General features: G+C 31.2%; 1 protein-coding gene and 2 long non-coding RNA genes across 5 annotated transcripts in view; 1 reads left to right on the forward strand and 2 right to left on the reverse strand.

Moving 5' to 3' along the window:
- Positions 1 to 768: 768 nt before the first annotated feature.
- On the reverse strand, positions 769 to 12,840 carry LOC143244571 (uncharacterized). 3 transcript variants are annotated; one of them, XR_013025208.1, is made up of 2 exons: positions 10,687 to 12,840; positions 769 to 3,127 (listed from the first exon to the last, which is right to left on the reverse strand). XR_013025208.1 is itself a non-coding variant. In XM_076489502.1 (1 exon), the coding sequence occupies exon 1, from the start codon at positions 12,838 to 12,840 to the stop codon at positions 10,957 to 10,959; it is 1,884 nt and encodes a 627-aa protein (XP_076345617.1). In that variant the 3' UTR covers positions 769 to 10,956. The 3 variants fall into 3 exon arrangements, 1 of the variants encoding a protein (XP_076345617.1); XR_013025207.1 differs by having other exon boundaries at positions 769 to 4,078; XM_076489502.1 differs by having other exon boundaries at positions 769 to 12,840.
- On the reverse strand, positions 769 to 16,987 carry LOC143244575 (uncharacterized). Its single transcript, XR_013025211.1, has 2 exons — positions 16,137 to 16,987; positions 769 to 10,810 (listed from the first exon to the last, which is right to left on the reverse strand). It is a non-coding gene; the product is annotated as an uncharacterized LOC143244575 (long non-coding RNA).
- Positions 3,188 to 17,186, forward strand: part of LOC143244573 (uncharacterized) — a 53,394-nt gene continuing 39,395 nt past the window's right edge. Inside the window, exons 1-3 of the long non-coding RNA XR_013025209.1 lie at positions 3,188 to 3,276; positions 3,965 to 4,081; positions 9,231 to 9,352. This is a non-coding gene — a long non-coding RNA (uncharacterized LOC143244573). The remainder of the gene's footprint in view (positions 3,277 to 3,964; positions 4,082 to 9,230; positions 9,353 to 17,186) is intronic.

Consider the following 17,186-nt stretch of genomic DNA (forward strand, 5'->3'; position numbering starts at 1 on the left):
CATACTATTCAAACAGATTTATACAAATTTATTGTTCAACATTAATATATGCAATAGCATTAAGAATTGTAATGGTGGATGATAATTATCTCTCTAACTATATTCAGTGATTGTTTATTGTCAAACATTATTTTCTAAATAAAACTGCAGTATTTTATATTGTACCATAAGCAGATCTTTTTCTGTAACACCATAGTCTGATATTTGTATTATGATTTTATAACCAAATTATTATCTAAAACTGTTTTAATTAGATAGAACTATTAGATAAAATTAAAATATCAGTGTGTCACATACATCTAAATATTTGTAGTCAGGGAAAGAATGTGGTCACTATTGAAAATACAGTTGTTTTTGTTTTAAGAATAATTTAGGCAGAGTCAATAGTACTTGCAGCAAACCTTCTGTGTTATGCATTATGCTGGATTCTAGAGGGGAAGATTATAACTTAATATTGTGATCTGAATAGTTACACCTATGGAAGCTATTTAACATTGAAAAGCAGCACTTGTGAGAAAAATGTCTGTGGGTTTTCTTGTCTGAATAAATAAAATTTGCTGTTAAAGATTCCACCAGTTTGTCTCTACCTTAGCAGAACACTAAGCCTCAATGACCATATCATATGCTGGATGTATTCAGGTGATTTTGTATCATAGAATTTTGAGTGAGACATTTTCATATCTCTTTAAGAGATTCAGGAGGTCTGATATTGGGGTTCATTTATCATGAAAATACTTTAAATAAATCAGTTACAATAACACTTCAATATCTGGTACTGCAGAAGCTTTATTGCTGCTGATACAGAGTGCAAAAATCAATTGTGCATCATAGATGTTATTCTTTACAACTTATCATAATAAGATAATAACATAGAGTGACAATTCAATGTCTTGTTTCTGAATTAGAACTATGCAAAAAGCTGTCATAAATAATGGAAATAACATGCTTAAAACAGCAATAAACAAAATACAACCAAACATTTTGAATACTTTACAAAAATGCAATTACATACAAGCCTTGTATATTTTGTGCTCTTGAATAATAAACAGAAATAAATAAATTTCAAAATATTCATGAATAAGATGCTAACAGCAGTTGTATATTATAACCTATTACATTTGGTGCAATTAATTATAGAGATAAAAACAGTAAATACGTATATATGTATATATATAATGTAATAACAGAAACTCTTTGGTAAAGACAGCCATGCTTAATCTTGTGTAATTTTTTTTTCTGTTTACATTAATAAACAGTCAGTGATACTAATATGTCAATTTAAAATCCTTTGAAACAAAAATAGACAAAAAATCTTCAGCTTAATGCCTTATAAAATTGTTAGATAGTTACTTATAACTGAAATAACTACGATGCTGTTGTTGCTTGTGTTAGAAAGAAGCTGATGGCTTTAATTCTATGTTACAATTTTTAAAATTAAAAGAACATGTTTACAATAAAAATTACATCTAAAACTGATCCATTCTGAATAAAATTTAAACTAATGAAGTGGGTTGGTAGTATGATACTTTTCAGTTCCAAAGCTTCTGTATGTTATGCAACAATATAAGTGATAGTTTTAAAATTAGTACACTTTTGAGATTTGATATCCTGGTCCTGCCATCTTCCATAAATTTGTAGTCAACAAAAATAATAATAAAATGGAATTACAAAAGAATTGTGATCTGTAACTTAGAAGACTGTTAACTGAACTAAACACTGAAGCTTTCAGAGTAACTGAATGACTGGATTTGCTCAGCTTAGGCAATTATATTGAACTGTATAAATTATACATTGTATACAAGTAATCTTAAATGCATTGGGACTAAACCTTACTAACTAAGTATCATTATAGCTTTAATTTAGTTTCTAGCACAATGCAAACAAGTTAGCTAACTGATGAATCAATGCAGTTACTAAACATAATGTATGTCACAAATTTGTTGTCTTTTTATAAGAAAACTCTAATAAGAGCTGGTTTACTTCACTAATAACATTACTCTTTCTTTATATATCTTTCTAACAAAACTGGCTTTCTATCACAATTTATGCCACCTGATGACAACTTTTAATACAGATCACATAGCACTGAGAAAAGATATCTTATAACTAATTTTCATGTTTATAATTATATACATAGAAGATTAATAGTTACTAGACATTTTTCAAAATATTAGATATTTTATGATATTAAAAAATAAAGCACCAAACTATACCATTATTTAGAATCTTCCCTTATCTAACTAGCACCATCTATTGTTTGATTTTAGAATATCTTGCAAGATGGTATCCCCCTTAAATAATGATACATAACAAGAAAACTTATAAATAATGTTTAGATTTTGTGGGTTTTTTTCCCTATTTAGTATGTTATTGTGTAAGGTAGCATTTAATCTGTGAAATTGGAAAGTTTGATGAAGCCTGTGAATCTGACATTTGTGTTAATCATGTAAATTAAAGGGAATATGGAGAAAAATATGTTATTTTCATTGTATATCTTTTATGATTACCACATGAGTACATTGTTTCTAACAATGTCGCCAGCAGATCTTGCACTGCAGATGCAAAATGGTGTGAGTCTCAGCAGGCTTGCTCGTGTTAATTTCCTTGGTAACCAATTAATTCAGTCTTAAGCTGTGGTCTCGTTGTATATATTTCCTGCAATATTTAAAATCTGGGAATGGCATGCATTGAAACTTGCAAGTGAAACTCCTTTTAAGCACAATTATTAGTAACAACTTCTATTCAGAATCTTTCAATATAATGTATAATGGGAGTATAAAAGGTTTGCAGTAAGAATTTCCTTCTGAACTGTGTACAAAGAATTTTTTTCTAATTCTTTCTAAATTGTACTAGCAAAGCTACAACACTAATCAGCAATTTCCTAGCATTAACTTAAAATCTTGCAATATAGTTAAATTTTGCATGGTTTGCTATTTATTTTCACTTCCTTTTGTACACCTAATGCCCACATTTCAGCACCCTTCCTTTTGTACATCTGATGTCCATAATTCAGTAGCCTTCCTTTTCAAAAGCTGATTATCTAAGCTTCAGCACCAAACTTGGTACTTCACCATACTTCAGATAGCAAGAAAAAATGCCTTAGCTGATTTTTTTTCATAGTAACTAGCTGTTGAAAAATAACATAATACAAGTTGTTAATTTTATTTTCATAAATCAAAAGGTCAGCAATTTTGGAGGAACAGAAAAACAACCTTTTGTGTGGGTCTGAAGGCTTCTTAAGTCAACAACATAACATCTGTGTGAGCTTCTATACAGGTAAGTATGAATATTTGTATAACATATATAGAAGCAGAATTATCCATTTATTTTTATTTGAGTGCTATTACATCAGTCAATTACTCTTTGTTGCTAAACAGAAAGTGGCTTCCTTCTTTTGTTACCAACCAATAAAAATTACTGCTGAGCAATATATAAAGTACACAAGTTTGTGCTACATGAAAACAAGAACACAAAATAAAGATATTTTTAAGTCAGTGTTTTGTATCATATATTAGCTCATTTCTTTAAATTTTTTAACATTTAATAATAAAGAATTAAAAGTTTGTACTCCTGTTGGCATTTGTTTAAAATGTTGATAGAAATAAATTTATAGTAGGATTCATCAATAACAAACAACCAAAATACTATAGTTAATTGTTGATTTGTTTAGGAACCATCTAGCATAGGAGTGTAATATAAAAAGAAATGTTTAAAACAATAAAACACATTTTGTTCCTAATAGGAACACATTTGCTACTAAATAATGTTGTAATGTAATAACATTAATAAACATAAGCACATAAGAGTTTATTAATGTACTAGCAGGTTTTATGTGAACTATCAAAAATCATCTAATTTTACCCACAGAACTAAAAACATAAATATTCACACAAAAACTACTCACTAACATTTATTATTTAATTCTTCACGTTTGTAATGTTATTTTCACAACTTCCTGTTACAGTGATGTGCTGTATATCTGGTGTATATATATTGACAGAAGCTCGCCTAGAAGTGACCATTATAACCAACACACCATCATACGACTGCAACTTGGGTTTCTTTTACCAACACAGAACTGGTAAGCCAAAGTAATAATTAAGTTATGATTTCTTTCTTGTATTTAACAGGGACATTGATTAGAATAATTTACAATAGTATGTATAAAAGTGAAAAAGTATTGTAATTGAATGAAACAAACTCGAAATATACTGAAATCAAATAATAAGAAGAAAAGTTAGTTATAAAAAACCATCACTTGTGACATATTTAAAAACTTCAACACTGATTATAATAACCAGCACTAAACTGCTGCTCTCTCTCTCTCTCTATATATATATATATATATGGAAAGAGTACATTGTCAGATATTTATCAGTTTGGTAAGAAGCATGAGAGAGCTTCCATGTGCACAGCCTTTTATTACAATTGTCCATTGGACTAAAATCTTAAAATATTTGGTAGATATGAAAAGTTTCTTTTACAGAAAGAAAAAGAAAGGTTTAATATTTCTTCATTACTGTTTTAACAAGTAAATAGTTATAAAATTAAAACATTATTTTGGGAACTCGGTAGGAAAACTGGGTTCTAAAAGTATGTAAGCATGTACTCGTCAATAAGCTTACTTTAGAACAACTTTTTCTAATCTTCTAATTATGTCTGAAAACCTTGAAGATTTTTCAGTATTTAATATTTATTTTCATAAAAAAGAAAAACCAGTAAACTACGATTTAACTGAATACTGCTTCTGGCAGTCTTAAGTAACTTAAATATCCTTTCTAGGTTATTTTGAGACCTTATTAGGAGAAACATAATGGCTCAGTTATTTTAATGCACTATCCAGGCAGCTATTAATGTGCAGTGGGTACAGATCCAAAACAAAGTTATAAACTTGATCAAAAACAATTTTCTCGGAGAAGGAGTAAAAAAACAAGTGACAATCTACAAAGGAAATGTAATTCACAGTGCTACATGTATATGTCTTTTCCAAAGATTTCACAAGCCATCTTATTTGGGTAATGCATCACACAAGTAAATTTTAGCAAGAATATTCTCATCGTGAACTTTAAGTTGACTGTCAGAAAATAAAGACATGGCAGATAAAACCAATATAACCAGAATGGCCAAACTAATATCATCAAAAGATCAATATCATTAAAGGGGTCACACTAATATCACCAAAATATTATCACCATTACATCAGAAGGATCAAAACAATATTAGCAAGAGGGTAAAGTCATTATGATCAAAACCTGTATTTACAACTTCATCTTTTCAAACATATTTTTTGTTCAAAAATTTTAAAGTTCTCTCAAAATGAACAAACTTATTTTTACAAAAATAAGGAAATGTAATTTTTCACTGTCATTTCTCTCCTTTTCTTCTCAGAAAATGTAAAGTTGTAAAAAGTAAAATCAATTACAGTTTTAACCATTCTGTTTATTTTCCTTAATATTCAAGTATGCATTTTATTACCTATTGTAAGAAAAAACTTTTCTTGCAAGTTATGAAAGTGCTCAAAAGGATGAACAGCCCATTTTTTGTATACACAAATATCTGTAACTTTTCTTAGCAGCTCAGTGGAACTTTAGACAGAGTGTACATAGTAGGTTTGAGAACATTTCAGCTTCAACACTGAAATATTAATCAAGCCTAAAGAAGGACCTGAAGAAGGCCTCATTATACCATCCTCTTTTCTTTCTAACAAGCAGTTGTTGTCCATTAACATTCTTAAATATCCTTTCTCAGAAGCAATTTCCAATTCTAAGTAATTTATCTATCTGTCTCTTAAAGAAAGTAAGAGAATCATCTGTGCAAGATATACAGTTTCTTGGTTAAAAATGTTATAGTCTAAAAACAAATAAATATTTATTTGAAACATAATAAATGCTAGTTTAAGAAAGAATGCTGACATAATCGACTCACTTTTATATAGAAAAATAGAAAATTTAATTTAACCAACAGGTCAACAAGCATAAGAGATTAGACAGTTAGCTTACTTTAGTTTCTTAATATTAGTTATAAAGTTCATATTGAAACTAGTCTTTTCATTTTATAAATTGAAATAATTATATTGTAAGTTTCAGATTCAGTACTGTAATAATAATAAAGGTATAAGGTATTTGAAACAGTAGTATTGTATTTCATTCTGCATAGGACTGAGTTAGAAGTCATTATTTACTAAGTTTATATTAGCCATAAAAATTATTAGTAGCTTTTTATGGAATTACCAAAACATGCTTCTCACACAAATAATCTTTGACTCATCTCAACTAAATCAGACCTGACCTTCTAAAATGAGAATCTGGCTTGAGAAGAAGACAATGTTTGGATAATATCCTTCAACTACCAAAGCTAAAACTGTGACTTGATTAATAGTTATACCTTACATATAGATACATTGGGTTATCATACAAGTGTAAGAACTGATGTTACAGGTATAATTAGAAGCATAATAGCTCTGCTAAAGAAACAATATAATGAATTAATTATTATTCAGTAATAACATTGTTTGATTAATATTATTAAGAAACCATTCTGCCAGCATGAAGCTATTGTTATCATAAACAACAATATAAGTGTGTTGTTATGTAGAGATAATACAACATGGTGTTTGTTGTTAGGTAACAACACTATTACTGTATGACAAGTTTTATGCAACAATAACAGTATGTGATATCTGCTGTTAGGTAAAAATGCTAGTAGTGTGTAACAAGTATTATTATGTAATAATGATACCACTATAATAATGCTTTGTGTAATAAGTCTTATGTAACAATACTGACAGTAGCTTAAAAGTTATTTAACAATATTACCAGTGTATGGTTCTATACAGTGTTACATGTATGACAAATGTTGTGTGACAACACTGCCCTTTTGTGTGTGTGTGTGTGTATGTATGTATGATAAATGTTATGTAGTAATACTATCAATGTATATAAAGTACTGACAACACTAGCAGTGCATAGATGGTGCATAAATGTTATGCAGAAACACTACCAGTGAAAAGAAATTACAAAATAACTGCCAATGTGTGACAAATGTTATGTAGTGAAACTATTAATATGTAACTATTACTCATATTTAAAAGAGCAGATGCAAGAAATGTGCAATTATGAATATGAATTAGAATATATAATAATTTAACAGAATAACAATATACATGTGTGAGAGAGGAACTGAAAATCAACTGCTTTTATATTTATATACGTATGTTAGGGATCCATATTTACATACAAAACAAACTAACAATTTGTTTACAACAACCTAAGTTATGAAAACATGACAGAAAAGTATCAATAATATCAGGTGGATTGTCTTTTGTACAGTCTTAATAATTTCAAAGAATCCTAAAATGGTAAAAAGTTAACATACATTTGCCTTTATCTATGTTAATTTATACACGTACATGCACAAACATATGTTTTTACACACGGCATGTATGTATAGGTACAAACATTATCAACATTCTCTGTTTTGCATCAATTTCAAGAACTCTTAAAACACACTTTGGGCAATAATTCTAAAATATTTTTCCTCTTACACTAGATTGCCACAAATGACAGTAGTGAAGTTTCAAAACACAACTGTGAAGATATGAGTCTTTTCTTGTAGAAACAGTGAATCAAATCAACACATTCTAACAACCAGAAACATTTATAGTGACAAGTTTTGTCCAGCCGTAGAAACAAATATAAATGTTTTTTTTTCTTACCACTAACTTCTTAAATGAGTTTACTGTGAAACATGCTAAAGAGTTTAGTTACAATAAGCTGACGTATTCATATAGCTTGAAGGTAAACATATTTCTGGGTGTAAGAATACACTAGCTCAAAGCCCTCAACAACCAAATTTTGAATTCAGGCTACCATGAATTCCATACATATTAGCCTGTTTGTTTGAAATTTGTCCTTGTATGTAAAATTAAAATCTACATATACTTATTAATATCTAAAAGTGATAACTTTATTATTTTTATTTCAAATTTGTTAAATATCTACTGTCACTTAATGTTTTTGTACAAGGATGAAACTGTTGTGTTTGGATGAAATGGATAAGAAATTTTAAATGCTGGAATAACTATGTGGCTGTTTTGATTTTGTCATATATGTACAATGGATAACCTACCCAGACTTTGTTTTTAAATATTCTGAATTAAATAATATTTTCAATAGGGCAGGAATAACAGTATCATATATGTAGAATTGTTAATCTGTCCATAAATGTCATGTTTATGTCACATGCATTGTAATAAATTACATTATTTTAGTTTTGTAATTAATCCTATGGAAAAAGTCATTTCAATGAATATAGACAGGTGTGGATTTGCAAGTAAAATATAATTATTTTACTGGAAAGTTGGGCAAGTAGTGTGCTCATGCTTACTAATCTTAGGCTTGTAGGTCAAAAACATTGCAACACCCCAGCATTTATTTTAAAAATTTCTACTAAAGCAGGAGATATATGTGCTGTAGTTTTATTATTACCAAGATCAAAGCAGTCAACTGGTCCAACACAAGTTACATGATCTAACATACAGCCCTTTTAAGTTTGATGGAGAAGTATCAACTATCATCGCAATGCATTTATTGTTGATAATACATGTCATTTCCAAAGATGATTGCAATAAAATATTAAAATTCATTGGGGTTTTCTTATAATAAGAAACAACATGGTGTAGTAGCATCTTAATACATTCCAATATTAATTCCTCTGTTAATGCATTTTACTATAATAGTAAAGATGTTTAAACTTTGGTAGGAACTTGAATCCTAAATTAAAATGGCTGTTTCACACAATATTGTACACTGATGTTGATCAAACATTAGAGTGAAACGTTAATCTGAAAAATTGTAGTGTTTCTGTACGTATGTACTGGTGTGACGTATTAATATCAGTATAAGTATGCTGGTGTAACAAATTAGTATCAATATATGTATACTATGTACATTGGTGTAATGTAGTATCATTACATGTACACTGTGTATGTTGGTGTGACACATTAGTTATATGTGGTAGCATGAGAGATTTATATGTAAACAATGGTCAAAATGGGCTGGTATAGGAAACCAACACTTCTCAGAACATTGTATATGTATGTGTGCACTTTTCACTTGGGTTTGTGGGCAGACACATCTGGTAACATGATTATTTTGCAAAGACTTTTTTTCAACATATTCCTTATCAAGCAAATGAAAAACTACTTTTTTGTAACAGTTTTGGTATTGCAGTGTTCAAGAGAAAGCAGAAAGTTATATTTGATCTTGGAAAGAAAAGTCACTCATGGCATATGAAGAAAAAAAGAAATCAAATGATTGACGGGTGTGATACAGGTCTGGGACAACTCAGGACGGTATGTTTTCTACTTCTTTTAAATTATTGGTTGTTACTGTTTTTTATAAAGTCATTTAATATATATATATATATATATATATATATGTGTGTGTGTGTGTACACATTTCTGTCAGTATATGTAAGTACTGATGTCATATATCAGTACATTAAAATCCTAGTGTCAGTATAGTGTATGCAGGTTAAACATACTGGTGTCAGTGTATTTATATACTGATTTGACCTGTAACTGTCTCTTTACATATATTTTAGTGTGACCTGTTAATGCCAGTACATGTCCATATTGATGTGACCTCTAAGTGTTAATATTGTGTGTATCAGCATGACACATAAGAGTCAATTATACAACTGGTGGAGTGTATCAGTGCCAGCACACTGGTCATGTGACAGACTGCCAGAATATTAATGCAGTAGGTTTATTTGTGACATACTGATTGGTTGAGCAGATATCCAAAACAATACATGTAAAAGTAATGCATTTCATTAATAATAATCTTGAAGTTGTATACAACTCTAAACACCAAGCATGTTGTGAAACATGAACACAACTGCCTGATGGGACACATGCTCACTAGCTTTGTACTTTTATAAAAATATTAGGACATGACATACTAGTTCTGTTTGTATACTCTATCAATTACACATCTGGTTCTGGCATATTAGTCCTATGCATGTATGAGTATTACATGTAATATATTTTGATGACACACTAGCTCTGTAGAGGTACAAGTATTATGTATCAGCTAGCAACACATCCTGATGCGACACATTAACTGTTGTGCATGTATGAGTATTATATGTCTATAATTTCATCACATACTCCTGTTACATAACAGTACTGTGTGTTTATGTGTATTATAAATTAGTTATATGGATGTGACATGTACTAACCAAGTATTGTATTCCAGTAGCAATGCTGTTCTAAACCAATATGTTTTACAACTATGTTAAACTGTGTTGTAGCATACACATACCAAATTGAAGTAGTACATGATAATACCATCTTTTAGCTTGGTGCAATCAAAAATTTATCACAGTCCTTTCTTAGGAACCTTCAATTACATCAAGACCTAAACATCACACTTTTCATTAAGTTTTTAAAGTATTAAGTGGCAACAACAACAACTGCAATCTCAGCAAACATTCTTTGAACCAAACTAAAACTGTAATAAAAATAATAATAACTAAAGATTTTTACAATGATAGTATTTGTATAGATAAAGACAACTTTAAAATTGATCACAAAATACAGAGTGAGCAGATATTTTTAGTTTCTTAATATATACATATACACACACACACACACATATTTATATTTTGTCTGTAGCTACTTACATGATATTTGAATCTAGAAACTCTGTCAATAGACTAGTTTCAGAAACTTTCAATATGTTCCACTACAAACAGTAGTTCAAGTCTGTCCCTTTGAAATATGGATGAATCTTATTTTTCCATTCATCTGGGGAAAAAAAACTCATTTATAGACCTATGTGAATTGAGAAGAGAAAAATGTAAATTATTAATTAGTTTAATCAAAATCAGATTCATTATTCCTGCATTTTAAACAGTACTTTCTAGTTAATTCACCAAGTAGCAGGTTGGGTTCTAGTCCAGAAGCTGGGAAAAATCTGGACTCCCTGATTGGTGGTAGTGAGATTCCAAGTGCCCATCATGAACAGGATTTGTTCCAAGATGTTTGTCTTCTGTAGATGAATTTCCAAATGGATGATACTGATGAGCTATTGCACTGGAACCTAAAAGAGCCAGTCGAGAGAGTGGGGTAGGATAATGGTTAATGGAGCCGTAGGAACCTATGGTAGACGGAGGTTGGAAACTGTTGTAATGTCTCTGGTATCCATGAGATAGCCAAGGAGAAGAGTGAGCAATTGGTGCTGGTGCTGGCATGGGAGGAGTGGAGTAAAATGGTCGTTCTTCGTTTTCTGAAACCAGTAGTTGTCCAGTGGTGACACATGGTGAAGGACTACTAATCCGGGATGTATAAGGATGTGGTGGAGGACTGTGCATGATAGAAGGGATCACCTCACCCTGAAAAGGTGGAAAGGAATGTACTGATAGTTTTTGAAGGTGAGCTGGGGGTTGGTTTATGATACTTGAAGGTGAAGGACTTAATCCACCTGTATGATGGGAGACATAAGACAACCTACTCCCCATGTGAGAGTGAGCTTCAGTGGAAGTAGGTGTACTTGAAGACATCTGAGCAAGAGGAAGGTTCTGCATATCTGAAGATGTCTGTAAAGGGGATGTTCTCATGTTTGGGTGTGTCTCAGGAATAGGTTTGATAACTTGAGGAGGAGATCTATGGATATTTCTAAAAATTTGTCCATGAGCTTCTAAAGGTTGATTAGTTAGAGATGATAAAGGCGGGGATGAAGAAGGTATTTTTGTAATGCTTGTAGATTTGAGGAGATGATAAGGAGCAAAATGAGTTGTTTCTGAATCAAGAGTATGGTGTGGGCCAGTGGGACAACCACGTGGCCCATAGTGACGCGATGGCATTTGACCAGTGTGTCTCTGCATGTGGGTTTTGAGATTTCCCTTCTGTGAGAAGGTCTTTCCACAAAGGGTGCAGGGAAAGCGATCTTCTTTGTTGTGTGTCCTCATGTGGGTCTGCATGTTACCTTTCTGTGAAAAACATTTCCCACAAACTCCACATATAAAAGGTTTTTCTTTTATGTGAACACTTCGAATATGGGTCTTTAGGTTACCTTTTTGTGTGAATCTTTTGCCACACATATCACAGCCAAATTCCCTTTCTCCAGTGTGGATCTTCATGTGAGTGTCCACATTGCCCTTCTGGGTGAAACTCTTTCCACAAACTTTACAAGCATATGGCTTTTCCCCAGTATGAATCATCATGTGTGCTTTTAGGTTACCCTTTTGAGTAAAATATTTGTGGCACACATGGCACATAAACTGTTTGGTAGGAGGCAGTCTTGGTCTATGATGGTTTTGACTCATCCCTGGGAGTGGGTACTTATCAGACAAGGAAAGTGGTTGTTGGAGGGTATGCTCAGATTGGGGGAAATTATTCTGATGTACTAAACCTGAAGTAGATGGTTGAGTTGATAGAATCTGCTTTCTTTCAGGAGGAGCACTCATTGGTCGATTAACATTGGTGATTTCTCCTACACCAAAGTTAGTGCTACTGCTGGATGCACTATCTGGCTTCAAGCCATTGTAAATGGAGAAGTACTGTTGACAGACCTCACACGGATAAGACTTATCCTTGGCATCAGGATGGGGACACTTTTGTACATGATCATTAAATGAAGACATCTTTTCGATGTAACTAGATGCAGCTGCCAACTGAGAAATTCCTGTTCCGAAATGGAGAGTATTCTTCTTCAAAAATAGATCAGTCAGACTGGCCTGGTACCCAGGAGGCCAACTCTTCTGGCCAAGGGAACTTGGTGTGACCCATGGATATGCACCATTCTGCATGGTGCTTTCCAGTGGATAAGCATTCATTGTTAAGCAGTGCTGGTAGAAACCTTTAGCAACAAGGAATGGAAGCAAATTGTCCAAAAATGTCTTATTTACATGTATGTCAAACAAGTGATGTGATTATGTTCCTTCACCAAGATCTCCAAATCTGTGGTATTCGGATAGTTTAGCTTGTTCATCTTTGTCCAATTCTCAAAAGAAAAAAAAAAGCATCTTGAGACACCGAGAGAAATTGCATAAAATTTATTTGTAATTGTATTTTTGTAAATTGATGATCAGTATTCACATTATTAACATAATTGATCAATAAGGGTTTTCAAAAATAAAACTATCATGTTAAGCACTTCATATAAAACAACTCTACCATTTTCTAGAAAGAAACATTAATAAAAGCATATAAAATTATAAATATTGTACAAAAATCCTAGTAAAAGAATATTTTAGTACACTGTTTTACAAAAACTTGTGTACTGATCCACCAGATACTATCAAGCTTAGATCCATTTATGATTATTAAATTGGTGGATCTTTTAAATATAACTATTATCCGTAAAAGAAAAAGTGGAAAATGCTTTAAAGTATTTTTTGGTAACTAAGTAGATTCTCATCTGTTTTATACCAAAGGCAGATACCCAGGAACTTTTGACATTTTAGACTTAAAGCAAAGGCCTCAACATGGAGTTTTAAACACTTTGTTTACAAATGACTTTCTAGTAACATTCTACAAGAACATTATATTTTCTTGCATACTTACATATACTGTGATAGTGTGAGTTTCTAAACTCATAAATGGACAATCCTCATCATTTGTGTTGAATTTTCTAACAAGTTACTAATTTGAACATTCTAATAACTTCTATGACCTTTCAAAATCTCACAATGACAACTGTTCAAGACTTTTAAGAACTCTAAGTTAATATTTAATCTGATGACTATCTTGATCTTTACAGTGATCTATAGATAAATGAACCCTCTGATTATGGATAATTCAGAATATCTCAAACAGACATTTCTGGAAACTTTGACCATTGTTGCAACCTTTCCACACCTCAGAACATCAAACTGACAAATATGAATTGCAACATTTGCATAATTCAATATTACAAAAATGCAACTAATGGAAACTCTCCAACTACTGTTACAGCTGCTACATAGCTCAGAATGTCCAATGCAGACAACTATGGAAAATCTCCAACTACTGTTACAATCTTTCAACAACTTAGAATATCCAAAACTAGCAACTATACAAATTTTACCATTGTTGCAACCTTTCCAAAAACTTAGGGCATTCCAAATGGACAACTATGTAAACATCTGATCACTGTTGCACCTTTTCCCAAAACTTGGAACATCCCAAACAGAAAAATACAGAAACTATCCATTAACTGTTGCAACATTTTAATAAGTAAAATAACTTGCAGTAAATAACAGCTGTTATGTCAAGTCTTTAACAATCGTCAATAGAGGTTGTATCTTAATAAATCCTTAGACATTGTATAGGAGTGTCACTTAGATGTTTATTTATTTTTGTAAAACATGTTGTATAGATGAAACGTGTCAAATGATCTAGTTATGCAACCCACTACATGACTTGCAAGAAAATCTCTCACTGTGAAACAATCACAATTAAGATTTCTTTCTTAGTTGTTCGTTATTTAATTGTTTTATTTGATAAAGTTGAAATTAATATTTGGACTTTATATATAATAAAACAATTGTATTAGTAGAGTATGTGTACAGAAAAAGAAGGATGTAGAAACAAGTGTTACACCTTTGTTTTTCATACTTCCATTGATTTTAATTAATTTCTTTGTGCTATATTCTGAAAATAATAAAATAAAAGGACACAAACTTAAGTTTTGGAAAAGACAGGTTAGACTGAAGTTAAGACAGTTTTATTTTTCTAACATGACTTGTCATCAGCATTAGTGAGGTCAGCATCTCATAAGAGTTTAAAAAGTAAACTGATGATTTTCTGAAGAGTAAAGGGTTGGTTTTTAGTTTTACTTGAAGGAGCAGATGGTTCTATTGTTATCCATATGGTTTATTTAATTAATTAACAACACTTACTGAAATCAAAGGATTAATATTTCCAAAGATAGATCACAGTTCTGAGACCAAAGAGATGCCAATGAAGATCCCATATTTTTCCAACCCAGAGGGCTTTCAAAGTTGAGTGGTAACAAAAGTCGTATGCTTCCCATCAGTTTTAAGTATCAGCTAAACACCAATTTAATTAACTTTACTGGGCAAACTCAAGAAATTATTACTTATAAAAACAGATGAAAGTAGAAAATCAGATACTGTCCCTTCTTTCAGTTTCAGAAACCAACATAATTTTACAAGCATAAAAAAACAAAAACTAATGGTAATATTTCCAGTAAGAAACAACAATAAACGTACAATATTGTTCATACTTTTAGTTTTACTTTTTAGTTTTTACAAATTTACTTTGCTTCACAATTTCAAAGAACAGTACAAATATTTTCAACATAGAATCACACTGAAAATTCCAAATGATTCCCCATTCTGTTAGGTTTACTTCAACATAAGAACAAGTTTCTAGTTTATAATTCAAATTACAGATATGCTGCTCACTATATCTAATAAACTCCAATACTAGTAGAACCAGGTATAAGACAGACTACACTTGCTACAATACAAGGGATCTACAAGTAAGATATACTATACTTGGTATAACGCTCCTTTATGAAATTAATTTATGCTTTGCATAACTTAAACGATGAAACACAGTGCCCAACCAACTGAAAAACCATTTGGTTCTGCAACTTTGCCAACAAATCATACCTTCCTTAAACATGCATTTCCCTTCCCCAGTGGTTCAGCGACGTCTGCAAACTTGCAACTTAAAAATAGGGTCTTGATACTCATGATGGACAGGGCACAACAGCCCATCATGTAGCTTAACGACAACCAAAACACAGAAAAAAATTACTTTTGAAAATAAAATTGTATGCATAATTGTACTGCTCACAACCTTAATAAACAAGCAGTTTAAACAATTTACACTTTTTTTTTAGTAATTAAGAATTTTCTTTTTAAAGAAAAAAAAATGTCCGTTTTCTAACTGACGGACTGATGAAGCTTGTAACCCAAAATGAGATTGCCTTCTGGTTTATCAATTTACAAAAGCAATTATTACCGGAAACAAGCTACCGATACATATTATTGTGTATTAATAATACATACTTGTATTTCGCATATCCTGAGGCTCACTGATCATTCTATATGAGTTTAATTATTTAATTTGTTAACGTCTGAAAATAAATATAAACCAAAAAAATGTAGTTTAAACTTACCTCATAAACTGTCGATGGCGTACAGCTCAAACAACAGCTAAATATTTTTACCAAATATTAAAAATTTATGCCAGACAGTAAATTCATCTCAAATTATCGCGCGGAAACCGCTGTCGATTAATTTATGGCTTTTGACAACTAACTACCTTTAAATTTTCTACCATTGACAATCTGTCTTTGTTTTTAAAGAAAACAAAACTAAGAAAAATCATAACTCTGATGAAGATGAAAGCTGAAATTTGCACGAATAGTCTAACACACTCTGTCTCGACGCATTCGTTGAGCACTAGGTAAAGAAAAAAGTTTTCCAGACAAGTAAAAAACTCGTCGACGTTCCGCGGTATTCCCGGCAAAACCCGCGCTTGACGCAACCTCAAACGAGTATTTATTTTTTTATATTTTTCTAAAAATGACGTGATGGAATAAGTAGATAGGGGTTTATAAAGTTCCATCTAACTGTATAACCGTTTAAAATAGTATTATGTATTAAAGTAGTGTAGTATTTTAGAAATGCGGAAAATATATGCGTCCTCGAAGAACGCCTTTGGATGTACTTTTCTACAAGTACGTCTAAGTTGTGCTTCTACATCGTTTAGAGAATCTAAAAGAAATTACACTTTTAGCGACATCTCTTGACAAAGAATTACATTAATTTAAGCGGAAAATAATGAGAAACAGATACATTTGTTAACATTCATTCTACAAAATTAAAAGTCCAGTGTCGGAGATTTGTAATACGCATTAAGAATGGTACACAGTAATGGAGAGTAAAAAAAAGTATAGTTTCTCATTAAAGTGGGAACACTTCCGATTCTTTTGGGGTCTTATTTATGTACATCGAAATTTGTCAAATCAAGTGTGATCGGTTTGTACGGATACTTTAAAAAATTACTTTTTTGCTATAATGTGTTCCAGTTCGTAAACAACAATAAAGTCTTCTGTGGTTTTATTATTACTTTAGTATCATTATCTTTGAATTAAATGTCTTATGGGCTACATTGGCACTTTCTTTTTGGAATCTACTTTTTTTTTTTTTAAATTAAACCAGAA

Source organism: Tachypleus tridentatus, chromosome 2 (genome assembly GCF_004210375.1).
Source record: "Tachypleus tridentatus isolate NWPU-2018 chromosome 2, ASM421037v1, whole genome shotgun sequence".
In the NCBI taxonomy this organism is placed as follows: domain Eukaryota; kingdom Metazoa; phylum Arthropoda; class Merostomata; order Xiphosura; family Limulidae; genus Tachypleus; species Tachypleus tridentatus.

Bases quoted from the DNA above. Each gene is read 5' to 3' on its own strand.
- LOC143244571 (XM_076489502.1), bottom strand. From the start codon at position 12,840: ATGAATGCTTATCCACTGGAAAGCACCATGCAGAATGGTGCATATCCA.